At 42.1% G+C, this 26,280-nt stretch overlaps 2 protein-coding genes and 2 non-coding genes across 7 annotated transcripts; 2 read left to right on the top strand and 2 right to left on the bottom strand.

Annotated features, from left to right (window-relative positions):
* Nucleotides 1–9,946: 9,946 nt before the first annotated feature.
* Nucleotides 9,947–14,716, top strand: LOC131245864 (LRR receptor-like serine/threonine-protein kinase FLS2). 2 transcript variants are annotated; one of them, XM_058245610.1, is made up of 4 exons: nucleotides 9,947–10,600; nucleotides 10,741–11,934; nucleotides 12,829–13,491; nucleotides 14,157–14,716. In XM_058245610.1, exons 1-4 carry the CDS (start codon nucleotides 10,060–10,062, stop codon nucleotides 14,501–14,503), a joined length of 2,745 nt encoding a protein of 914 aa, XP_058101593.1. In that variant the 5' UTR covers nucleotides 9,947–10,059; the 3' UTR covers nucleotides 14,504–14,716. The 2 variants fall into 2 exon arrangements, with proteins under 2 accessions (XP_058101593.1, XP_058101585.1); XM_058245602.1 differs by having other exon boundaries at nucleotides 10,741–13,491.
* A 563-nt stretch (nucleotides 14,717–15,279) lies between these two features.
* LOC131223003 (U2 spliceosomal RNA) lies at nucleotides 15,280–15,475 on the bottom strand. Its single transcript, XR_009160258.1, has one exon. It is a non-coding gene; the product is annotated as a U2 spliceosomal RNA (small nuclear RNA).
* Nucleotides 15,476–18,194: 2,719 nt separating this feature from the next.
* Nucleotides 18,195–23,047, top strand: LOC131245879 (LRR receptor-like serine/threonine-protein kinase FLS2). Of its 3 annotated transcripts, none has more exons than XM_058245645.1 (4): nucleotides 18,195–18,852; nucleotides 18,993–20,186; nucleotides 21,081–21,743; nucleotides 22,409–23,047. In XM_058245645.1, exons 1-4 carry the CDS (start codon nucleotides 18,312–18,314, stop codon nucleotides 22,753–22,755), a joined length of 2,745 nt encoding a protein of 914 aa, XP_058101628.1. In that variant the 5' UTR covers nucleotides 18,195–18,311; the 3' UTR covers nucleotides 22,756–23,047. The 3 variants fall into 3 exon arrangements, with proteins under 3 accessions (XP_058101628.1, XP_058101622.1, XP_058101614.1); XM_058245639.1 differs by having other exon boundaries at nucleotides 18,993–19,136; nucleotides 19,941–21,743; XM_058245631.1 differs by having other exon boundaries at nucleotides 18,993–21,743.
* A 484-nt stretch (nucleotides 23,048–23,531) lies between these two features.
* On the bottom strand, nucleotides 23,532–23,727 carry LOC131222417 (U2 spliceosomal RNA). Its single transcript, XR_009160036.1, has one exon. It is a non-coding gene; the product is annotated as a U2 spliceosomal RNA (small nuclear RNA).
* Nucleotides 23,728–26,280: the final 2,553 nt, after the last annotated feature.

A 26,280-nucleotide genomic window follows, 5' to 3' on the forward strand; every position in this document is an offset into this window, starting at 1 on the left:
AAGATGAGCTGGCAAAAATGGGTCAATAGTGTGGACAAAACACATACATTATGGTGGGGCCCACAAAGCACCATTAAGTCGCTAATGGCTTTGTTAGTAGGCAATTCACGTCCATATACTCCTTGGATCCAAAATTCAAATTGATCCAAAACTTAGGTTGGCCACCATATGAAGAATCATGCATGAACCTCTAAAATCATTAGTTGGGGCTGCCTGAGTTACAAAATGGCTTGATTTTTTTAGGCGTATATCTATATCCTAGTTGGATGCATCTTTTGACAATGGGTCTCACATTCAATATGCTCATGGGCATCCTTGGACACAGATTACATAGTGACTTGACACCATTAAGATCAAAGTATTGGGGGCCTTGCACAAAATCTTAGGATCTAGCCTCCCAAAAAACACCAGAATTATGGGATAATAAAGCAATGAAATAAATCAAAGCACAAACTACACGACACAAGATATTTTTACGTGGAAAACCCTTAAAGAGGTAAAAACCACGAGACCTCGTCTAGATCAACAATCCACTATGAAGTAGAACGTTACAACCGATCACAAGTACACACCGCTTAAATGAAACCTTCTTTACTCACGCAGGAGTAGATAAACAATAAGAAAATAAAGAAAAACGGAGAGATCTCACCAATCACGAGGACGTAGAAGCGCTAGGATGTTGATTGCACAGTAGATCACCTTCACGAGCATTACCTTCCTTCCACAAGCTTCCTCTCTCTCTTTCTCTCTCTCTCACACATCTTTGATAGCCCTAAACCCTTTAAGCAAACCTTTGCAAAGCTTTAGGAAACCCTCTTGCATTACTTAGAAAGCCCTATGTACCTCCTATTTATAGTTTAGGAAACTCCCTTTCGAATGGGTGCGAAAACCGCCTCAAATTTTCGAATCCCGCACAAAATCGAACTAAAATCTGCGTAACCTCGACTAGTCGAGCAGAGTCCTCGACTGGTCAAGCAGCCCAGATGAATAAAAATAATTGGTCGTTGGACTTTGAGTCGAGCCCCACTCGACTGTCGAGCGCTACCCTCAACCGGTCGAGCCAGGCTCTCAACCGGTCATGCCTGGGAGGAAAAATCCCATCAAATCTCTCTCTTTCCGACTCAGGAGAGATCTACTTTCTTCAAGTCATCCAGGTTTCTACAAATCTCAAACTTGCCCTTGAGCAATGCCTTGGTCATCATATCTACCCATTATCATCCGTGTGGACCTTCTTAAGCTGTAACACCTTCTGTTCCAAATTATCCCTGATCCAGTAATATCGAATCTCTATGTGCTTCGACTTGGAGTGCTGAATTGGATTCTTGCTCAAGTGTATAGCACTTTGGCTATCGTAATAAACCACGTGCTGCTCCTACTTCAGGCTAAGTTCTTGTAGGAACCTCTTCATCCAAAGCATCTATTTACATACCTCTATGATTACAATACACTCGGCATCTGTCGTCGACAATGCTATGACCTTCCGTACCTTGCTTTGCTAAGAGATCGCTCCTCCTGCAAATGTGAACATGAACCCCGATGTAGACTTCCTAGAGTCTATGTCATCTACCATATCTGCATCTGTGTAACCCTGTAACACAGGTTTTCCGTCACTATAGCATAGGCTCAACCTGGATGAGCCTCTTAGATACCACAATATCCACTTCACCATTGCCCAATACTCTTTGCCAGGATTGGTAAGATACCGGTTGACAACACCAACTACATATGCTATGTCTGGACATGTACACACCATAGCATACATCAATCTTCCTACCGCTGACGCATAGGGTATCTTCTACATCTCATCCACCTCTGCCTTCGTCTTGGGACTCTGCCTGTTGCTCAATCTGAAGTGACCATCTAGTGGGGTACTGACCGGCTTCGCTGCATTCATATTGAACTGCTCTAGGACTTTCTTAATAAACCACTCTTGCAACAGCCAAAGCTTCTTACTGCTTCTGTCATGGATTATCTCTATTCCTAAGATCTGTTTAGCTGGGCCCAAGCCTTTCATCGTGAACGACTTGCCCAACTCCTGTTTCAGCCTGTCAATCTTCTTAATATCTTTTCCCATGATGAGCATGTCATCAACATATAATAGCATAACTAAGAAATCACTATATGAGAACTTGCGCGTGAACACACAGTGTTCCGACTCCGTTCTGTCATATCTATGCTTCAACATGAACTAGTTGAACTTATTGTACCATTGCCGTGGAGCTTGTTTCCTCCCATACAAGCTCTTCCTCAACCTACACATCATATGCTCTTTGTCTTTGACTTCGAACCCCTTTGGTTGGTGTATGTAGATCTCTTCTTCCAAGTCACCATAGAGAAAGGCAGTTTTAACATCTAACTACTCTATCTCCAAATCCATGCTAGCCTCCAACCCAAGTAATACCCGTATGGATGTCATCTTCACCACTGGTGAGAATGTCTCCTCAAAGTCTATACTTTTCCTCTCATCGAACCCTTTCACCACAAGTCTGGCCTTGAACCTCGTCTGTGAATTCTTCTGCTCAATATTCTTTCTGAACACCCACTTGTTGCTTAGAGCTTTCTTACTCTTAGGCAGTTTCACCATGTTATAGGTGTGGTTCTTATGTAAGGATTTTATCTCCTCTTGTATAGCTTTCAACCACTCCCCCTTATGCTTGTCGACTAGGGCCTCAGAATAATCTTCTGGCTCTCCCCCATCAGTGAGCATAATGTACTCATGTGGCTAGTACATCTTAGATAACTGTCTATCCCTAAATGACCTCCTCACATGTGGCTTAACAGGTGGATCAAATGGGGGCTGCTCTCCCGGTCCATCTTCTATAGGAACTCCCTCGTCCTTTGCACATTGCTGTACTCCCCCGTTATCAGGTACCACGGGAGGAATAACCGGATCCATATCTTCTAGCTCACTTGAACTAAGTTGGTTCTTCTCTGACTTACCAATGCCTTTTATACACTGATCTTCAAAGAAAACCACATCTCTGCTCCTGACGAGCTTTTTCTTGGTCAGATCCCACAATCTATAACCGAATTTTTCATCATCATACCCCAAGAACACACACTGCCTAATCTTCATATCGAGTTTGGACCTCTCATCCTTTGGTACATGAACGGATGCCCCGCATCCAAATACCCTGAGATGACTATACGATGGATCCTGTCCAGTCCACACCTTTTCAGGTACTTCTCCATTCAACGGGGCTGATGGAGACCTGTTTATTAAATACATTGCCGTGTGCATTGCTTCTCCCAGAACGTCTTGGGTAACTTCGTATGGAATAACATGCATCTGATTCTCTCTACAATTGTGCGATTCATTCGCTCAGCCATACCGTTATGTTGGGGGGTCTTAGGAACCGTCTGTTTACGCCGTATACCCAGGGACTTACAATACTCATAAAAGTCACTGATGTATTCACCACCATTGTTAGTGCGAATGCACTTCAATGATCTATTGTCTCTCTCTCGACCATAACATGAAACAATTTAAACACACCAAAGACTTTGCCCTTGGATTTCAAAGCATATACCCAAATCCTCCTAGATGCATCATCTATAAAAGTGATAAAATACAATGCCCCACTGAAGGTTTTTGTCCTCATAGGACCACAAACATCAGAATAAATCAAATCTAATGCATGCACTTTATTAACATGAGAAGCAGATTTAACAATCGAAACTTTATACTGTTTCCCTGATAAACAATCAATATAGATTTTGAGAGATATACCTGTCACGTCTGGAAGGAGCCGCTTCCTTGCTAGTACCTGAAGACTTTTTTCACTCATGTGACCTAGACGCCTGTGCCACATGTCACTAGCTTAATCTCCTGCTGCGTTCAACCCACCCTTGCACATACTGACGCTTGCCTTGTAAAGGGTGTAACACTTATTTCCTCTGGACACGATCAATGAACCTTTGATGAGCTTCCAGCGCCCACCAACAAAACGACTTTTATAGCCATCATCATCCAACCTTCCCGTCGATATTAAGTTGAGGCGAAGGTCTGTGATATGCCTCACATCCCTGAGAACCAATGTATAGCCCGCATCGATCTTCACACAAATATCACCGACCCCTACGATCTTTGATACGCCAGAATTTTCCATCTTCACGGTCCTAAAGTCACCTGACTTGTAGCTTGCGAAGAAGTCCCTACGTGGAGTCGCATGAAATGAGGCTCCTATTCTATCACACAGCCGGTGTCCTAACTCGTAGCCGTGAGACAAACATCACGATCTACAGAAAGAATAACTACAACGTCGCCATCTGAAGCGACCGCAGTGGAATCTGATTCATCTTCCTTCTCCTTTCCTTTTCCTTTCTTGTTGTTCTTCTTATTACGACATTTATTCTTGTAGTGGCCCTTCTTACCACAATTCCAGCATTCAACATCCTTCCTGTTGCTCGACTTGCCTCTTGATTTATCTCAGGCCTTCCCGTCATTTCTGTTCTTTCCTCTCCCCCATTCTTATGTCACAAGGGCCTCTTGCTGAGTAGACCCCTGAGACTTCTTCCTTGTCTCCTCATTGAAGAGATACCTAGTTACCTGTTCCATGGATACCTTTCCGTCTGACACGGAGTTACTTAGAGATACCACCAATGTCTCCCAACTATCAAGCAATGAGCTAAGCAATAGTAAAGCCTGTAATTCATCATCCAGGACCATCTTCATAGTGGAGAGTTGGTTCAAAATATTACTGACCTCATTCATGTGCTCAGTCATAGAACCACCATCTTTGAACTTGAGATTCACAAGTCGTCGTATCAAGAAAATCTTATTGTGCGTTGTCTTCCTCTCATACAACCCTTGCAGTTTCAGCCATAGGCTAGCGATTGAGGTCTCCGTAGACACATGGTGGAGTACGGAATCGTCCAACCATTGTCTAATAAACCCCACCGCTTTCTGGTCTAATTTCTTCCAATCATCATCTGTCATATCATTTGACTTTGCTGATATGCCTTGAATTGGAGAATACAAGTCCTTGCAATATAGCAAGTCCTCCATCTTAGCCTTCCATATGGTCCAGTTAGAACCATTGAGACTGATCATCCTTGATGAGCCACCTTTTATAATACAAAACTGATCCCATTTCGTTCAATGAACTTATCTCTAATACCACTTTGTTGAGGGCCTTGCACAAAACCTTAGGATCTAGCCTCCCAAAAATACTACCAGAATTATGGGATAATAAAGCAATGAAATAAATCAAAGCACAAACTATATGACACAAGAGATTTTTACGTGGAAAACCCTCAAAGAGGTAAAAACCGAGGGACCTCGTCGAGATCAATAATCCACTATGAAGTAGAACATTACAACCGATCACAAGCACACACCGCTTGGATCAAACCTTCTTCACTCACGTATGAATAGATAAACAATAAGAAAATAGAGAAAAATAGAGAGATCTCACCGATCACAAGTACATAAAAGCGTTGAGATGTTGATTGCACAGTAGATCACCTCCATAAGCATAACCTCACTTCCACAAGCTTCCTCTTTCTCTTTCTCTCTCTCTCTCTCACACACACACACACACCTTTGATAGCCCTAAATCCTTTAGTAAACCCTTGCAAAGCTTTAGAAAACCCTCTTGCATTACCTAGAAAGCCATAGGTACCTCTTATTTATAGTTTAGGAAACTCCCTTTCGCATGGGTACGAAAACCGCCTCAAATTTCTGAATCCCGCACAAAATCGGACTAGAATCTGCGTAACCTCAACTAGTCGAGCAGAGTCCTCAACTGGTCGAGCAGAGCCTCGATCGATCGAACAGATTCCTCGACTAGTCGAGCAACCCGAACGAATAAAAACAATTGGTTGTTGGACTTTGAGTTGAGGCCCACTTGACTGGTCGAGTACCACCCTTAACCGATCGAGCCTGGGAGGAAAAATCTCATCACAAAGGTGTAGGAATGGTGGTGGAATTTGATTGTGCCACGTGCCACTATCACATATGGGCACGTACGTGACCTAACAAATTTCTAACATACTTTGCATGGCCCCATCTCTTACAGCAACACATTGCCCAATTAAATCCATCAATTCCCAACACCGCGCTACATTGGTTAGGGTCATCATACAGTTTGCATTTGGCATTCTATCCCAACAGTTTGTTGTTATGTTTTCTTGTCATTTTTGGGCTCTAAGAAGAAAAATAATGTATAGGAAATGAGCAATAATTCATAATGATAGTGATTTTACATTATTAATTTCAATGTCAAATTACTACATTAATATAAAGAAAATGAGAATTCATGATGATGGTAATTTTAAATTACTTCAATGTTAAATCATTATCAAAGTATGTTTATTTAGTCGTTTAGTTGAAAACTTTTATAGTATTTAACATACCATTTCTGTATTTGGTTTTGCCATGATAGAACAATAATGATAACACATTTACTTTACATTATTAGAGAAATTGGCAAAACAAACAGGTCAAAGGAATAGAAACAATGGATAGTAAGTTACTCTACATAAGCTACTCATGTCTGTAAGTAGCTTATCTTAGTTTCAACTTAACGAGCAGATAAGCATTTCCAGTAAATTAATTAACCAAAAAACATGTTGAGTTGTTGAAACATTATGTTTGATAATGTCTTGATAGTGGGCCCACCTTAATGTATATGTTATGTATCCATTTCGTCCATCCGTTTTGCCAACTCATTTTAGAGTATTGGCCTAAATATTTAAATCATAGTGGTTATTGAAAGCCCACATTAAAAACTTCCCAGGGTCCACTGTAATGTTTAGTTGTCATCCAACCTATTGATGAGGTCAAATAAACCAGTTTAAAGAAAAAACATTAATATCAGCTTGATCTAAAACTTTTTTGGCCACCAAGAAGTTTTTAATTGTAGGCATTCAATCATCATATTTCATATACTATGGTCCACAGATGAAAGGCATGGATATATGACATATAAATCAAAGTGGGTCCACAGTCATGACTTGATTGAATAAGTTGTTACCCATACCTGACCAAATGTGCTCCCTCTCCTCCTGTTAGTTCATAGACGTAAATTACTGGGTGACTTAACTCTATGTGCCTAGGGCCATAATCTTCTAAGGGTCCACCATGTCAATTATATTTCGTCTAAATTGGTCATTAGGTCATTCCCATCTAGGGCTATACACAAACTGAGTTAGCTCAATTAACTCGCTTGACTAAAAAAAACTCGATTCGACTCAATTTGAAACTGAGTTCGAGCCAAGTCAATTTTTGAAGCTCGAAAAAATTTCGAGCCGAGTTCGAACTTGGCCAAGCACGAATCAACTCGGATTGAACCTCAACTCAAATCAAACTAGTTCGGTGACTCGATTACTTTGATATTGATGTTGCTCACCAAGTGTTCGATGAAATGACTGAACGAAGTGTTGTTTTGGGTGGATACATTCTTCGTGGGATCGGTCAGTGGCGAGGAAGGTATGGATATGAAACAAGTCACTACAAGAAAAAACCATTACATGATAAAAGTACCCTTGAATCTTGATTTTGATGTTGCCTACTGAGTGTTTGATGAAATACATGCAAATTGCTACCGCTATTGTGCAAACTATGAGAATTGAAGGTGCAGTTCATGTGTTTGAGAAAATGCCGCACAGGCTCGAACTGGCCCGAGCTGTTGACCGAACCGAGCTGAGTTGGGTAGTCAAGCTCAAGGACCGAGCAGAGCTCAGTTCTAGCTAGGGTCAACTAGTGGCCAAGCTGAGTTTAGCTTTGCCAAGCTCGACATGGTTCGACTTGTGTACAACTCTATTCCCACCCATAAGATCATGTGAAGAAACTGGTGGATTGGTAAATGTTTCAAAAAATAAATGTGGGTCTCATGACTATTTCAATAATGAAGGTTCAGTAGCCTACCATTGTTTCAAATAGTGTGGCCCACATGAGTGATAGATATGCATCATGTTTGAGCTTGCATCTAAAATGAGCTGATGAAAATAGTGGATAGGGTCGATTTTTCAAAATCATTATGATGAGACACTCTAGTTTTTTGAACTTATCCATTCTAATAGTAGGGGATTAATAACACTTTTTCAAGTTGTGTGGCACACTTGAGTTTTAAATCTTCATTACATTTGGACATGTGTTCGAAAGTGAGCTGGGAAAACTGATGGATAGATTGATTTCTCATAAACATCATGGTGGGCCACATGACAATGGGTGAAGTTTCAATAGTGGATGTTCAGTACCACTGTTGCAAGTCACGTGGCCCACTTGAATATTGAATCTAGTTCATATTTGCCCCACCCCTAAAATAAGACAAATAAAATGGTTGACTTGATGGATTTCTCAAGAACATCATGGGGTGATTTATTACCTCTTATAGTTTAAATTACCTATTTAATTTGAAATGCTTTAAAAAAAATTTTATTTTTATTTTTAAAAACTTTGTATTATAATATTTATTTTAGTTGAAATTTAAAAGGTAATTTATTAACTTAAACTAAATTGTTACTCTTGGGTGCTATAACATTTATTTTAGTTTTAATAACCAAGGATGTTGATCGCCTGCTGACGATGCCAGTGGCTGGCTGCATTGTTCTATGGGCCCCACCATGATATATATGTTTTATTCTAGCTGTCTATCTATTTTCACATATTATTTTATTGCATGAATCCAAAAATAAGACATCCAAATCTCAAGTGGACCACACCATAAGAAAAAATAGGTGTTTGGTGCACACCATTAAAAACTTCCTAGTGCCATTGTAATGTTTATTTGCCATCCAATCTATTAACTATGTTACGAAGATATGGATGAATTGGAAACACAAGCTTAATCCAAAACTTCTGTACCTCTAGAAAGTTTTTAATAGTGGGGTTCAATCACCACTAGTTCCCGTGATATGTTCCACATGAGATTTGGATCTACTTTTAGGCTCTAGCTCTAAAATGATCCAGAAAAGTAGATGGACGGCATGGATAAAACCTATACATCATCGCTACTGGCTACTAATGGGCAAACTGCCAAAGCCCATGGGAAGCTAGTTAGGCCCCACCATGATGCTAGTAGGAAATTCACCCCATTTATCTATTTTGCCTGATTATGTTGGGACATGGGTTCAAAAATCAGGTAGATTCAAATTCAAGTGTGTTGTACCATAGGAAAAAGTGAGATTGAATGTCTACATGGAAATATTCACGGACCCACAAAAGTTTTAGATCAGGCTAATATTTCGTGTTTTTAGTTCATCCAGTAGGAATGACTAAGTTGAACCGAGTCGAGCTTGGCACAGCTCGGCTCGGTCCTTGAGCCTATTTGGCCAACTTGGCTCGGTTCTATCGACAACTCAGGCCAGCTCAAGCCGAGTTCAAGCCTATGAGGCATTTTCTCAAACACATAAAATGCATCTTCAATTTCTCAAAGAATGCAAAACAATAACAATATTTTTACAGGTATTTCATCAAACACCGGAGAACAGGATTAAAATCAAACACATCAAAATCAAAACAACCCAGTCACTAAGCTGATTCGATCCGCATCAAGTCGAGCTCGAGCAAGCTCAAACTCAGCTCGAAATTTTTTGAACTCTAAAAACCAGCTCAACTCAGTCCGAATCCAATTTCGAGCTGAGGCGAGTTGAGCTTTTCCAAGTCGAATCTATCCAGCTAACCCAGATAACCCGACTGGTCCAGTGACCTTACGAACAGTATGAATGACATATAAGAATCACGGTGGACCCGGGAAGCTTTCAACGACAGGCATTTCCCTGTCGGCCCACTTTTGTTTTGGATCTGTTCCCATTTTTGTATCATGTCCGTGGAAAGCCTTTGTGAGGGAATGGACGCATCAGCTTCTTTCTTTAACTTTCAGAGTTGTATGTATGTGAATCATTGACTGTGGGCTGTGGTCCCACCCACGCAAGCACCCAGAAGAAGGACAGCTCATCCTCCCATATCTTCACATGGGCCCCACTTGCATATTAAACATTCATCATTCAATTGCTTCGATTGCAGAGGTTGAATCTTTCTGAGTTTATTTAAACCTCTGCAATTTCCGTTTGTTCAGTAGTTCAGACCATTTAATCACTGATCTGACCGTTGAAATGGCCAATTTGAAGGTCCTTCTGTTTATGCTCTGTATTTGTTCTGTTCTATACATAATCCCATCGGAAGGGCTGAGCTCCAATCTAGAAATTGAGGCATTGAAAGCCTTCAAGAGCTTGATCACCAACGACCCAATTGGAGCTCTGGCAGATTGGATAGACAGAACTCATCACTGTAATTGGTCCGGCATCGCCTGCGATCCTTCAAGCAATGCTGTTGTTTCGATTTCTCTGTCTGAATTGCAACTCCAAGGCAAGATTACTCCATTTCTCGGAAACATTTCGAGCCTCCAGACTCTTGATTTATCGTCGAATTCATTCTCCGGTTCAATCCCAACTGAACTCCATCTCTGCTCGGAACTCACCGAGTTGCTCCTCTCGAACAATTCTCTGTCGGATGCGATTCCTACCGAGTTGGGGAACCTGAAAAAGCTTCAGGTTTTGGATCTGAGCACCAATTTCTTGGATGGGAGCATTCCAGCAAGCATTGGCAACTGCACGGCTCTGATCGGATTAGGCCTCCCCACAAACAAGCTAACAGGTATGATCGAATCACACATCGGTCATTTAGTTAATTTTCAATTCTTCCTAGCTTATATGAATCAATTGGCAAACCCAATTCACTCGACAGTCAATCCATAGATTACACTGAGTTTATGTTCTTTGATGATTCCCTCTCAGGTACGATTCCTTTGGAGCTCGGGAACCTGAAAGAACTGCAGATTTTGGATTTGAGCGAAAACTTCTTCAACGGTACCATTCCGACAAGCATCATCAACTGCACGTCCCTGACTGGCCTAGACTTCAGCACGAACAATCTAACGGGTATGATCCCATCAGATATTGGCAATTTGGTTAATCTTCAGTCGTTCATCGGTTACTTAAATGGATTGGTGGGCCCCATTCCATCATCAATCGGTAGACTGCAAGCTTTGATTGCATTTGATTTGAGTCAGAATCAGATATCTGGAATAATACCTCCGGTGATCGGGAACTTGTCGAAATTACAAATTCTTCAGTTACAAGAAAATCAATTCATTGGGCAAGTCCCAGCTGAACTGGGCCGTTGTAAGAATCTCACAATGTTGGCCCTCTATAGCAATCGATTAACGGGCAGGATTCCATCTGAGCTAGGTGAATTGGCCAACTTACAAGCTCTTCTATTATATAATAATAACTTATCTTCCACAATCCCTGCTTCGATATCACAATGCAATTCATTAATCCGTTTGGGTCTTTCTGAAAATGAATTAACCGGGAACATACCGTCTGAACTGGGGTCTTTGAGATCCTTACGTAGACTGAATCTGAATTTGAATAGTCTAACGGGCGAAATACCACCATCCTTGATGAATTTGACGGATCTGATATACTTGGCTCTTAGCTTCAATTCCTTGAGCGGGCCGATTCCGTCGACTGTCGGATCACTTTATAAGCTGGAGGTGCTAATTCTACATAACAACCACTTAGAGGGTCCAATTCCTTCATCGATCACCAACTGTTCTAATCTTCAAAACATAAGCTGGGTTAACAATGGATTGACGGGGCGGATTCCATCGGGTTTAGGAATGTTACAGAATCTGAATTTCCTTTCACTTGGGCAAAATCGACTGTCGGGTGCGATTCCAGAAGATATATTCAATTGCACTGAGCTTACGAGGCTGGATTTGGCGCGAAACAATCTCAGCGGGTCACTAAAACCGGCTATCGGAAAACTAACGAATCTAAGGAATTTGAGACTGTTTCTTAATTCTCTGACTGGGAAGATTCCTCAGGAGATTGGGAATCTAAGCATGTTAATCTCTTTGGACCTCAGCACAAATGGATTTTCAGGTCCTATTCCATCATCGATATCGAACTTGTCGGCTCTCCAAGGTCTTTCTTTATATGAAAATGCTTTCCATGGGGCAATTCCAGAAGAAATATTTGAATTGAAACAGCTTTCAGAGCTCAAGCTGCAGGAGAACAGATTCAGTGGTCTGATTCCGAACTCCGTCTCGAAACTTAAGCTGCTTTCGAACTTGGACCTCCATGGGAACATGCTTAGTGGGCCCATCCCAAGAAGCATGGGCGATCTGAAAGGACTCATGACCTTGGACCTCTCCCACAACCGTCTGATTGGATCTGTTCCGGCAGCCATGATCGTGGGCATGAAGAACATCCAAATCTATCTTAACCTTTCCAACAATTTCTTGGTGGGTTCCATCCCAGATGAGATCAGCGGGATGCAGATGGTTCAGGCCATCGATATCTCGAATAATAATCTCACAGGAAGTATCCCTGCATCGATAGGAGGCTGTAGGAATTTGGGTTCTCTTGATCTGTCCAGAAATGCGGTTTCAGGTCAGATTCCAGCCCGCATTTTCAATCAACTAGACTTGCTTATGAGCTTGAATCTTTCTGGAAATAAGCTAGATGGCGAAATTCCATCAAGATTATCAGAACTGAAATATCTAGTCTCTCTCGATCTTTCCCAGAATGAATTCAGCGGTCGAATTCCTGTGAGCTTGGGGAACCTTACTAGCCTAAAACATCTCAACCTTTCATTCAACCAGCTGGAAGGGTCCATCCCCAATTCTGGAATATTTCAAAATCTGAGTTCATTGAGTTTGGACGGAAACCCGTTTCTCTGTGGAACGAAATTCCTCAGCCCATGCATTGATGAAATTCAGAAAACTAATTCCCGACGGATTTCGAAAAAGGTCACCATTATTCTTATAATTCTCTCATCCATCTTCGTGTCACTACTGGTGGTCTGCGTGATCATAGCCATCCATCGATGCATCACGAAGCCGAAAACAGAAGACCGTTGTGAATCTAAAACAGAGTATTCAGTAGCACCATCACTGAAGAGATTCACCCAAGAAGATTTGCAGATTGCGACGGATTTCTTCAATGAACGCAATGTGATAGGCCATAGCAGTTTGAGCACCGTCTACAGGGGGAGAATTGATGATGGGTGGGTCATTGCTGTAAAGAAACTGAATCTAGAGCAGTTTGCAGCAGAGTCCGACAAATGCTTCGACACAGAACTGAAGATTTTGAACCAACTGAGGCACAAGAACCTGGTTAAGATGGTGGGTTATGCTTGGGAGTATGGGAAATTCAAGGCATTGGTTCTTGAATTCATGGAGAACGGGAGCTTGGAAAGTGTCATACATGACTCGGGAACGGATGGATCGAGGTGGAGCTTGTCTGAGAGAGTGAATTTGTTTGTGTCCGTTGCAAATGGGTTGGTTTACTTGCATTGTGACTATGGTTTTCCAATTGTCCACTGCGATTTGAAGCCGTCCAACATTCTTCTGGATCGAGACTGGATAGCCCATGTCAGTGATTTCGGGACCTCTCGAATGTTGGGTGTCCATTTGCAAGATGGCAGCAGCCTTTCATCAGCATCGTCTTTCCAAGGCACCATAGGGTATTTGGCACCAGGTATTTCTTTTCAATTCCTATTTTCCCATCTTCATCTGTGTGTGGTCATGTCTATATATGCGGTTATGGCCCGATCAAGGGCGTGTTTGGATGCGATACCGAGTTGAATTGAAATAATTAGTTCACAAATTCTAATTCAACTCTGCATCCAAACATGTACACCATCAATAGCAATTCAAATTAGGTAGAACCCTGTCCCTCCACACACAAGAACATGTGCCTATGGATGTGCATGATCTGATTTATAATCAGGTGGGCCACACTGAATTGATCTTCTCATTCAGTAATCAGACAGTTCTGCCATCGCCTGCGGTGCGCAAAATAAATGGATGGCTGAAGCATTTTTTTCAGTCTTCTGTTAGTTTTGTCCACTGTGGCCCACCTGAGGAATCCAACAGCCTGATTTCTACACCCCTAGATCTGAAAGGCGAGGCCCGACTGATGATAATCGAGCAGGGATCGGTACTGTTGGTTTTCTGGGCCATCACAGCGATGGGACTATGCTAGTTATATCTGATCATTGGCTACAAGTGGATGGCAAGTGATCAGATGGCCCCAAAGTTAGGATTGTCTAATCACAGATTTACAGTCCTAATAAAGATTACAATGTAGTCTCCTGTTGCTTCAATGCTTCTTGCTCTAACTAATAACCATTGATTCTTCAGAGTTTGCATACATGAGTAGGGTGACAACAAAGGCCGACGTCTTCAGTTTCGGTGTGATCATGATGGAGTTTTTAACTAAGAGAAGGCCCACTGGCACCATCGAAGACGATGGTGTCCCCATCACTCTACGGCACTTTGTGGAGAACGCCGTCCGTAATGGAACAGACGCTGTTTTACGCGTGGTCGACCATGATCTAGTCTCTAATGGAACGTCGAAATCCAACAGCGATGAGATCGTCGCCCTCCTGGAATTGGCCTTGTCCTGCACCCGTGCAGCCCCTGAGGATCGGCCGGACATGAATGAGGTCTTGTCTGTACTGTTGAAGATTAATGATGGGAAGATGTGATCAGACGACTGAGCTCGAAACATTGCGGTGGGACTTATAACAGATGTTTAGGAACTTAAGATGAAACCATGTAGGTTACTGTTCTAGATTTGAATATTTTGTGAGGTAATTGCAGGATTGTCTGAGTTTTATATGAACTTGCATTAAGCTGAATGTATTGATATATGAAACTCTTCATACTTGAAAAGAAGATATGAATATTTTGTCAGGCAATTACAGGATTTTCTGAGTTTTGTATGAACTTGCATTTAGCTGAATGTATTGATATATGAAACTCTTCATACTTGAAAAGGAGATTCGAATATTTTGTGAGGCAATTGCAGGATTGTCTAAGTTTTTTATATGAACTTGAATTTAGCTGAATGTATTTATATATGAAACTCTTCATACGTGAAGAGAAAACCCATGATAATATGATGTGTTGGACTGTCGTGGTCGGTCCCACCATGATGGCCCATGGCCCCAAAATTGCAGTTGGACGATAGAGAGGCCGTTCAAGCTATGGTTCCACAAGCATGCCAAAGATCTGGAATACCGAACCATGTTTCCCACTTTTCACAATTAAAGAAAATTGATTGATACCACACGACATCAAAGCCGTCCAAGTAGTGGGTCCTAAAGTGAAAATCAGGCAGGTTATGTTACAATAACAAAAAGGATATGGACGAAGACCATCATCGCAGCCCTTCATTTTGTTGTAGCAGTATCAACCATCCAAATCTACTTGGACCCATCATCCAGTGGACGACTAAGAAAGAAAATGTTGAGCTGATTTGGTAGGGTGTGCCAGGCCCGTGCAGTACTGCAACGAATGAGCGACACATGAGGGCCCCAGCAGCAAGCTACTGTGGTGGGCCCTCCCCCAAAAGAAATTAATTTAATATCATGTGACCCAATGGGCCACGTATCAGATATTAAACTGATAAGAACAGATACTACACTTGATCTTAGCCAAAAGGCCGAGAAAGGTATGCTTTCTTACTCCTCTTAAACCCTCTTTTATACTTGTTTTCTCTCAAAACTCATTCTTGGCTTCATTCGATGTGGGAATATCAGCTCTTCATTTCTTTGAGTTGGTTAGGGTTTCCGATTTTAAAATGCTTAGACTTACCTCTTTAAATATTCTTTGATGAGGCCTAGTTATTGGAAACTGAATTACTTGTAACTAATTTTTATTATCATTTATATGACCTAATGAAAAATTGTGGTATGCGTCTATCAGATGCGGAACTCGTAATGAATTAAAAAAAAAAAATTAATATTTCACATGAAAAAAAAAAAAAAAATTCACTACGGGCCTGCATCCAACAGATTTAATAACTGTACTGGGCTCAGGCTTCATTTAGGAGACAGTAAGCCCAGCTTGTCCGGGCCCGTTTAAGATTTCAAGGACTTGTTTTTCATACTCAATGAACAATGGAGCGCATTCAATGAACAGCCCAGATGTCGCACAAAAGTGGATTGTGAAACCGAGCTTGGTCTGGGCTTGGGCCTCTTTATTTTGGCCCATCATGGACCTGGGTCAAGCTCAGGCCTAGGTTTTACTTTGTGGCCCAGGCGTCTAGTCCTGGGACTTTGGTCAGACTGGTTGACAGTCTTACCTGGAAAGTTGAGAAAGGTACTTGGCTAACAAGTCTGAAACCCAACCCAGCCCAATCTGTGGCTAAGAACCAGGGCTCTACCGGACCCACTAGCTGAGGATTTGGGTCTGAGCCCAATCAAGTTCTCTAGCAATGAATTACGCCCAATAATGGGTAACAGGTAGGATTGGGCTAACCAGTTTCACAATTAAAGAGGCATTCCTAGGCCCATCCTGATCAGATGCTGTGCCTGAAACCTCGTTCAAAGCCCAGTTACTGCTGTGGGCCAGACTCCAGGCTGGACTGGCCTAGCCTAATCAATGGGCACACATAGACTTTGATGAGACTTCGATATATGAGTCAAATACCTGACTTATATTGTAATTACAGTTATCCAACTATTAATACTCTAATTACAATCCTAATCTAGAAATTTTATAATGGGAGGACCAAAAGCCCCTTCCTATAAGTTTTCAATGCTTTAAAAAAAAATTTATTTTTATTTTTAAAAACTTTGTATTATAATATTTATTTTAGTTGAAATTTAAAAGGTAATTTATTAACTTAAACTAAATTGTTACTCTTGGGTGCTATAACATTTATTTTAGTTTTAATAACCAAGGATGTTGATCGCTTGCTGACGATGCCAGTGGCTGGCTGCATTGTTCTATGGGCCCCACCATGATATATATGTTTTATTCTAGCTGTCTATCTATTTTCACATATTATTTTATTGCATGAATCCAAAAATAAGACATCCTGTCTATCTATTTTCACATATTATTTTATTGCATGAATCCAAAAATAAGACATCCAAATCTCAAGTGGACCACACCATAAGAAAAAAATAGGTGTTTGGTGCACACCATTAAAAACTTCCTAGTGCCATTGTAATGTTTATTTGCCATCCAATCTATTAACCATGTTACGAAGATATGGATGAATTGGAAACACAAGCTTAATCCAAAACTTCTGTACCTCTAGAAAGTTTTTAATAGTGGGGTTCAATCACCACTATTTCCCGTGATATGTTCCACATGAGATTTGGATCTACTTTTAGGCTCTAGCCCTAAAATGATCCAGAAAAGTAGATGGACGGCATGGATAAAACCTATACATCATCGCTACTGGCTACTAATGGGCAAACTGCCAAAGCCCATGGGAAGCTAGTTAGGCCCCACCATGATGCTAGTAGGAAATTCACCCCATTTATCTATTTTGCCTGATTATGTTGGGACATGGGTTCAAAAATCAGGTAGATTCAAATTCAAGTGTGTTGTACCATAGGAAAAAGTGAGATTTAATGTCTACATGGAAATATTCATGGACCCACAAAAGTTTTAGATCAGGCTAATATTTCGTGTTTTTAGTTCATCCAGTAGGAATGACTAAGTTGAACCGAGTCGAGCTTGGCACAGCTCGGCTCGGTCCTCGAGCCTATTTGGCCAACTTGGCTCGGTTCTATCGACAACTCAGGCCAGCTCAAGCCGAGTTCAAGCCTATGAGGCATTTTTTCAAACACATAAAATGCATCTTCAATTTCTCAAAGAATGCAAAACAATAACAATATTTTTACAGGTATTTCATCAAACACCGGAGAACAGGATTAAAATCAAACACATCAAAATCAAAACAACCAAGTCACTAAGCTGATTCGATCCGCATCAAGTCGAGCTCGAGCAAGCTCAAACTCAGCTCGAAATTTTTTGAACTCTAAAAACCAGCTCAACTCAGTCCGAATCCAATTTCGAGCTGAGGCGAGTTGAGCTTTTCCAAGTCGAATCTATCCAGCTAACCCAGATAACCCGACTGGTCCAGTGACCTTACGAACAGTATGAATGACATATAAGAATCACGGTGGACCCGGGAAGCTTTCAACGACAGGCATTTCCCTGTCGGCCCACTTTTGTTTTGGATCTGTTCCCATTTTTGTATCATGTCCGTGGAAAGCCTTTGTGAGGGAATGGACGCATCAGCTTCTTTCTTTAACTTTCAGAGTTGTATGTATGTGAATCATTGACTGTGGGCTGTGGTCCCACCCACGCAAGCACCCAGAAGAAGGACAGCTCATCCTCCCATATCTTCACATGGGCCCCACTTGCATATTAAACATTCATCATTCAATTGCTTCGATTGCAGAGGTTGAATCTTTCTGAGTTTATTTAAACCTCTGCAATTTCCGTTTGTTCAGTAGTTCAGACCATTTAATCACTGATCTGACCGTTGAAATGGCCAATTTGAAGGTCCTTCTGTTTATGCTCTGTATTTGTTCTGTTCTATACATAATCCCATCGGAAGGGCTGAGCTCCAATCTAGAAATTGAGGCATTGAAAGCCTTCAAGAGCTTGATCACCAACGACCCAATTGGAGCTCTGGCAGATTGGATAGACAGAACTCATCACTGTAATTGGTCCGGCATCGCCTGCGATCCTTCAAGCAATGCTGTTGTTTCGATTTCTCTGTCTGAATTGCAACTCCAAGGCAAGATTACTCCATTTCTCGGAAACATTTCGAGCCTCCAGACTCTTGATTTATCGTCGAATTCATTCTCCGGTTCAATCCCAACTGAACTCCATCTCTGCTCGGAACTCACCGAGTTGCTCCTCTCGAACAATTCTCTGTCGGATGCGATTCCTACCGAGTTGGGGAACCTGAAAAAGCTTCAGGTTTTGGATCTGAGCACCAATTTCTTGGATGGGAGCATTCCAGCAAGCATTGGCAACTGCACGGCTCTGATCGGATTAGGCCTCCCCACAAACAAGCTAACAGGTATGATCGAATCACACATCGGTCATTTAGTTAATTTTCAATTCTTCCTAGCTTATATGAATCAATTGGCAAACCCAATTCACTCGACAGTCAATCCATAGATTACACTGAGTTTATGTTCTTTGATGATTCCCTCTCAGGTACGATTCCTTTGGAGCTCGGGAACCTGAAAGAACTGCAGATTTTGGATTTGAGCGAAAACTTCTTCAACGGTACCATTCCGACAAGCATCATCAACTGCACGTCCCTGACTGGCCTAGACTTCAGCACGAACAATCTAACGGGTATGATCCCATCAGATATTGGCAATTTGGTTAATCTTCAGTCGTTCATCGGTTACTTAAATGGATTGGTGGGCCCCATTCCATCATCAATCGGTAGACTGCAAGCTTTGATTGCATTTGATTTGAGTCAGAATCAGATATCTGGAATAATACCTCCGGTGATCGGGAACTTGTCGAAATTACAAATTCTTCAGTTACAAGAAAATCAATTCATTGGGCAAGTCCCAGCTGAACTGGGCCGTTGTAAGAATCTCACAATGTTGGCCCTCTATAGCAATCGATTAACGGGCAGGATTCCATCTGAGCTAGGTGAATTGGCCAACTTACAAGCTCTTCTATTATATAATAATAACTTATCTTCCACAATCCCTGCTTCGATATCACAATGCAATTCATTAATCAGTTTGGGTCTTTCTGAAAATGAATTAACCGGGAACATACCGTCTGAACTGGGGTCTTTGAGATCCTTACGTAGACTGAATCTGAATTTGAATAGTCTAACGGGCGAAATACCACCATCCTTGATGAATTTGACGGATCTGATATACTTGGCTCTTAGCTTCAATTCCTTGAGCGGGCCGATTCCGTCGACTGTCGGATCACTTTATAAGCTGGAGGTGCTAATTCTACATAACAACCACTTAGAGGGTCCAATTCCTTCATCGATCACCAACTGTTCTAATCTTCAAAACATAAGCTGGGTTAACAATGGATTGACGGGGCGGATTCCATCGGGTTTAGGAATGTTACAGGATCTGAATTTCCTTTCACTTGGACAAAATCGACTGTCGGGTGCGATTCCAGAAGATATATTCAATTGCACTGAGCTTACGAGGCTGGATTTGGCGCGAAACAATCTCAGCGGGTCACTAAAACCGGGTATCGGAAAACTAACGAATCTAAGGAATTTGAGACTGTTTCTTAATTCTCTGACTGGGAAGATTCCTCAGGAGATTGGGAATCTAAGCATGTTAATCTCTTTGGACCTCAGCACAAATGGATTTTCAGGTCCTATTCCATCATCGATATCGAACTTGTCGGCTCTCCAAGGTCTTTCTTTATATGAAAATGCTTTCCATGGGGCAATTCCAGAAGAAATATTTGAATTGAAACAGCTTTCAGAGCTCAAGCTGCAGGAGAACAGATTCAGTGGTCTGATTCCGAACTCCGTCTCGAAACTTAAGCTGCTTTCGAACTTGGACCTCCATGGGAACATGCTTAGTGGGCCCATCCCAAGAAGCATGGGCGATCTGAAAGGACTCATGACCTTGGACCTCTCCCACAACCGTCTGATTGGATCTGTTCCGGCAGCCATGATCGTGGGCATGAAGAACATCCAAATCTATCTTAACCTTTCCAACAATTTCTTGGTGGGTTCCATCCCAGATGAGATCGGCGGGATGCAGATGGTTCAGGCCATCGATATCTCGAATAATAATCTCACAGGAAGTATCCCTGCATCGATAGGAGGCTGTAGGAATTTGGGTTCTCTTGATCTGTCCAGAAATGCGGTTTCAGGTCAGATTCCAGCCCGCATTTTCAATCAACTAGACTTGCTTATGAGCTTGAATCTTTCTGGAAATAAGCTAGATGGCGAAATTCCATCAAGATTATCAGAACTGAAATATCTAGTCTCTCTCGATCTTTCTCAGAATGAATTCAGCGGTCGAATTCCTGTGAGCTTGGGGAACCTTACTAGCCTAAAACATCTCAACCTTTCATTCAACCAGCTGGAAGGGTCCATCCCCAATTCTGGAATATTTCAAAATCTGAGTTCATTGAGTTTGGACGGAAACCCGTTTCTCTGTGGAACGAAATTCCTCAGCCCATGCATTGATGAAATTCAGAAAACTAATTCCCGACGGATTTCGAAAAAGGTCACCATTATTCTTATAATTCTCTCATCCATCTTCGTGTCACTACTGGTGGTCTGCGTGATCATAGCCATCCATCGATGCATCACGAAGCCGAAAACAGAAGACCGTTGTGAATCTAAAACAGAGTATTCAGTAGCACCATCACTGAAGAGATTCACCCAAGAAGATTTGCAGATTGCGACGGATTTCTTCAATGAACGCAATGTGATAGGCCATAGCAGTTTGAGCACCGTCTACAGGGGGAGAATTGATGATGGGTGGGTCATTGCTGTAAAGAAACTGAATCTAGAGCAGTTTGCAGCAGAGTCCGACAAATGCTTCGACACAGAACTGAAGATTTTGAACCAACTGAGGCACAAGAACCTGGTTAAGATGGTGGGTTATGCTTGGGAGTATGGGAAATTCAAGGCATTGGTTCTTGAATTCATGGAGAACGGGAGCTTGGAAAGTGTCATACATGACTCGGGAACGGATGGATCGAGGTGGAGCTTGTCTGAGAGAGTGAATTTGTTTGTGTCCGTTGCAAATGGGTTGGTTTACTTGCATTGTGACTATGGTTTTCCAATTGTCCACTGCGATTTGAAGCCGTCCAACATTCTTCTGGATCGAGACTGGATAGCCCATGTCAGTGATTTCGGGACCTCTCGAATGTTGGGTGTCCATTTGCAAGATGGCAGCAGCCTTTCATTAGCATCGTCTTTCCAAGGCACCATAGGGTATTTGGCACCAGGTATTTCTTTTCAATTCCTATTTTCCCATCTTCATCTGTGTGTGGTCATGTCTATATATGCGGTTATGGCCCGATCAAGGGCGTGTTTGGATGCGATACCGAGTTGAATTGAAATAATTAGTTCACAAATTCTAATTCAACTCTGCATCCAAACATGTACACCATCAACAGCAATTCAAATTAGGTAGAACCCTGTCCCTCCACACACAAGAACATGTGCCTATGGATGTGCATGATCTGATTTATAATCAGGTGGGCCACACTGAATTGATCTTCTCATTCAGTAATCAGACAGTTCTGCCATCGCCTGCGGTGCGCAAAATAAATGGATGGCTGAAGCATTTTTTTCAGTCTTCTGTTAGTTTTGTCCACTGTGGCCCACCTGAGGAATCCAACAGCCTGATTTCTACACCCCTAGATCTGAAAGGCGAGGCCCGACTGATGATAATCGAGCAGGGATCGGTACTGTTGGTTTTCTGGGCCATCACAGCGATGGGACTATGCTAGTTATATCTGATCATTGGCTACAAGTGGATGGCAAGTGATCAGATGGCCCCAAAGTTAGGATTGTCTAATCACAGATTTACAGTCCTAATAAAGATTACAATGTAGTCTCCTGTTGCTTCAATGCTTCTTGCTCTAACTAATAACCATTGATTCTTCAGAGTTTGCATACATGAGTAGGGTGACAACAAAGGCCGACGTCTTCAGTTTTGGTGTGATCATGATGGAGTTTTTAACTAAGAGAAGGCCCACTGGCACCATCGAAGACGATGGTGTCCCCATCACTCTACGGCACTTTGTGGAGAACGCCGTCCGTAATGGAACAGACGCTGTTTTACGCGTGGTCGACCATGATCTAGTCTCTAATGGAACGTCGAAATCCAACAGCGATGAGATCGTCGCCATCCTGGAACTGGCCTTGTCCTGCACCCGTGCAGCCCCTGAGGATCGGCCGGACATGAATGAGGTCTTGTCTGTACTGTTGAAGATTAATGATGGGAAGATGTGATCAGACGACTGAGCTCGAAACATCGCGGTGGGACTTATAACAGATGTTTAGGAACTTAAGATGAAACCATGTAGGTTACTGTTCTAGATTTGAATATTTTGTGAGGTAATTGCAGGATTGTCTGAGTTTTATATGAACTTGCATTAAGCTGAATGTATTGATATATGAAACTCTTCATACTTGAAAAGAAGATATGAATATTTTGTCAGGCAATTACAGGATTTTCTGAGTTTTGTATGAACTTGCATTTAGCTGAATGTATTGATATATGAAACTCTTCATACTTGAAAAGGAGATTCGAATATTTTGTGAGGCAATTGCAGGATTGTCTAAGTTTTTTATATGAACTTGAATTTAGCTGAATGTATTTATATATGAAACTCTTCATACGTGAAGAGAAAACCCATGATAATATGATGTGTTGGACTGTCGTGGTGGGTCCCACCATGATGGCCCATGGCCCCAAAATTGCAGTTGGACGATAGAGAGGCCGTTCAAGCTATGGTTCCACAAGCATGCCAAAGATCTGGAATACCGAACCATGTTTCCCACTTTTCACAATTAAAGAAAATTGATTGATACCACACGACATCAAAGCCGTCCAAGTAGTGGGTCCTAAAGTGAAAATCAGGCAGGTTGTGTTATAATAACAAAAAGGATATGGACGAAGACCATCATCGCAGCCCTTTATTTTGTTGTAGCAGTATCAACCATCCAAATCTACTTGGACCCATCATCCAGTGGACGACTAAGAAAGAAAATGTTGAGCTGATTTGGTAGGGTGTGCCAGACCCGTGCAGTAGTGCAACGCATGAGCGACACATGAGGGCCCCAGCAGCAAGCTACTGTGGTAGGCCCTCCCCCAAAAGAAATTAATTTAATATCATGTGACCCAATGGGCCACGTATCAGATATTAAACTGATAAGAACAGATACTACACTTGATCTTAGCCAAAAGGCCGAGAAAGGTATGCTTTCTTACTCCTCTTAAACCCTCTTTTATACTTGTTTTCTCTCAAAACTCATTCTTGGCTTCATTCGATGTGGGAATATCAGCTCTTCATTTCTTTGAGTTGGTTAGGGTTTCCGATTTTAAAATGCTTAGACTTACCTCTTTAAATATTCTTTGATGAGGCCTAGTTATTGGAAACTGAATTACTTGTAACTAATTTTTATTATCATTTATATGACCTAATGAAAAATTGTGGTATGCGTCTATCAGATGCGGAACTCGTAATGAATTAAAAAAAAAAATTAATATTTCACATGAAAAAAAAAAAAAAATTCACTACGGGCCTGCATCCAACAGATTTAATAACTGTACTGGGCTCAGGCTTCATTTAGGAGACAGTAAGCCCAGCTTGTCCGGGCCCGTTTAAGATTTCAAGGACTTGTTTTTCATACTCAATGAACAATGGAGCGCATTCAATGAACAGCCCAGATGTCGCACAAAAGTGGATTGTGAAACCGAGCTTGGTCTGGGCTTGGGCCTCTTTATTTTGGCCCATCATGGACCTGGGTCCAGCTCAGGCCTAGGTTTTACTTTGTGGCCCAGGCATCTAGTCCTGGGACTTTGGTCAGACTGGTTGACAGTCTTACCTGGAAAGTTGAGAAAGGTACTTGGCTAACAAGTCTGATGTAGAGCGGGTCGCAGACAATTACATGGCCAAGATGGATCAGAAAAGGCCCGGTTGACGACAGAAGTGATCCAGACCATCGAACCTTAAATCGGGCGTATCTTGCAATCCGGAATGAGTTATCTAACGTAAAATATATGATTTTGGGGTAGAACGAGCTACTGAAGCCAACCAACCCTGCTATGCCGGGTTGCGCAGCCCGAAATTGTGAAAAACCCCTGGATCGATGGTCGTTTCCCTGTTTTAATTTCGTTTTTACTATAAATAGTAAGTTTTAGTTTGATTATAACTCTTCATCCGTCGGGCTTTAGGAGTTGCGCCCAACGTGAAAAGAGCTTAGAATAATTAGGAGAACGGTTTGGTGAAGCCAAATAGGACACTTACTATTTTTGGCCGAAAACCTTGCGCACTAGTAGACATCACGACCGTCTATAAATAGTAAGTTTACTATTTATAGTAAGTCGCGGATTCTAAGAGTTTGAGTTGTAGTTTGCTTCTAATTTCTTTCCCATTGCTTGGTAGCCCTATTTAAAGGGTTGTGAACTCGTTTTTAATCATCAATTAATCAATTTCGAATTTATTAGAATTTATTTCTATTTTCTGCTTTCTTTTCCTGCTTTCTTTCCTCGTGAGGAGTCCAGAGAAGCTCCGTGGATTCGGAGTAGTTATCCTCATCACGTTCATCCCTGCGTCAATTGGTATCAAAGCGAGGATTTCCCTCGGGCCGATGGCAAACAACGAAGGTATGAATCAAAATCCTGTGGACGGTGATCCAGGGATTCGTTATCTTTCGGAAAGAATGGAAGCTTTCCACCGGGAGAGTCAGTTGACCATGCAAGGGCTGCAGGCAACTCTCGACCGTCTTGCGGATGCGCTACTTCCGCCCCGAGCCCTAGGCGGTGCTCCACCACCCATGGTTGCTGTACGACACAATCCCGATTTTCGTAGAGCACTACCAGTGGCAAACCGTAAGGCTACCACAGATGATTCCAGTTCTAGCGCGAGGACCTTAATGAGGGTTTTGCTCGACGACCAATCCATGGAGGTGATCATCTAGATCGTGCTGAAAGAGACTATCGAGGTAAGGCTGAACTTCCTAGTTTTAATGGTTTATTACGTATAGAAGATTTTCTCGATTGGCTAGCCGAAGTAGAGAGATATTTTGATTACATGGATGTGCCAGATCATAAAAGGGTAAAATTGGTAGCGTTTAAATTAAAATCTGGTGCTTCTGCATGGTGGGAACAATTACAACTCTCACGAGCCCGCCAGAACAAGGCGCCCATCTCATCATGGCCACGGATGAGACGTCTTCTTCAATCATGATTTCTCCCCAGTGATTATGAGCAGATATTATTCCAGTAATATCAAAATTGTCGACAAGGAAATCGAACCATCACAAATTACACTGAAGAATTCCAACGGTTGGCTACATGAAACGATCTGTCAGAATCTAAGTCACAGAAGGTGACACGATTTATAGGTGGGTTGCGACTGACAATTCAGGACCGAGTTCAGATGTACCCAGTTGGGACCGTGGATGAAGCAGTTCAATTGGCAGGTAGGGCAGAAACACAACTTGCAAGAGCTCCTGCTCGTCCATATCCTTCAACTCAACCCCCTATGACGGGTCCCACGCAGGATCCAGTGTTGGCACGAGGAAAAGATCCAGTAGGAGAACGTCTTCAACCTCCTACAACCGCAAACCGTGATACGAGGAGCGGCTCATTCAGACCTCAACATGCAGCACTCACAACAGCGGGTCCGAGTAGGATTCCAAATCCTTATGCTCGGCCAAGGTCGAACAATTGTTACCACTGTGGCCAACCAGGCCACTTATCAAACACTTGTCCTCAACGTCCCGCAGCGCACTTAACTATAAACGAAG

Source organism: Magnolia sinica, chromosome 1, assembly GCF_029962835.1.
Source record: "Magnolia sinica isolate HGM2019 chromosome 1, MsV1, whole genome shotgun sequence".
NCBI lineage: Eukaryota > Viridiplantae > Streptophyta > Magnoliopsida > Magnoliales > Magnoliaceae > Magnolia > Magnolia sinica.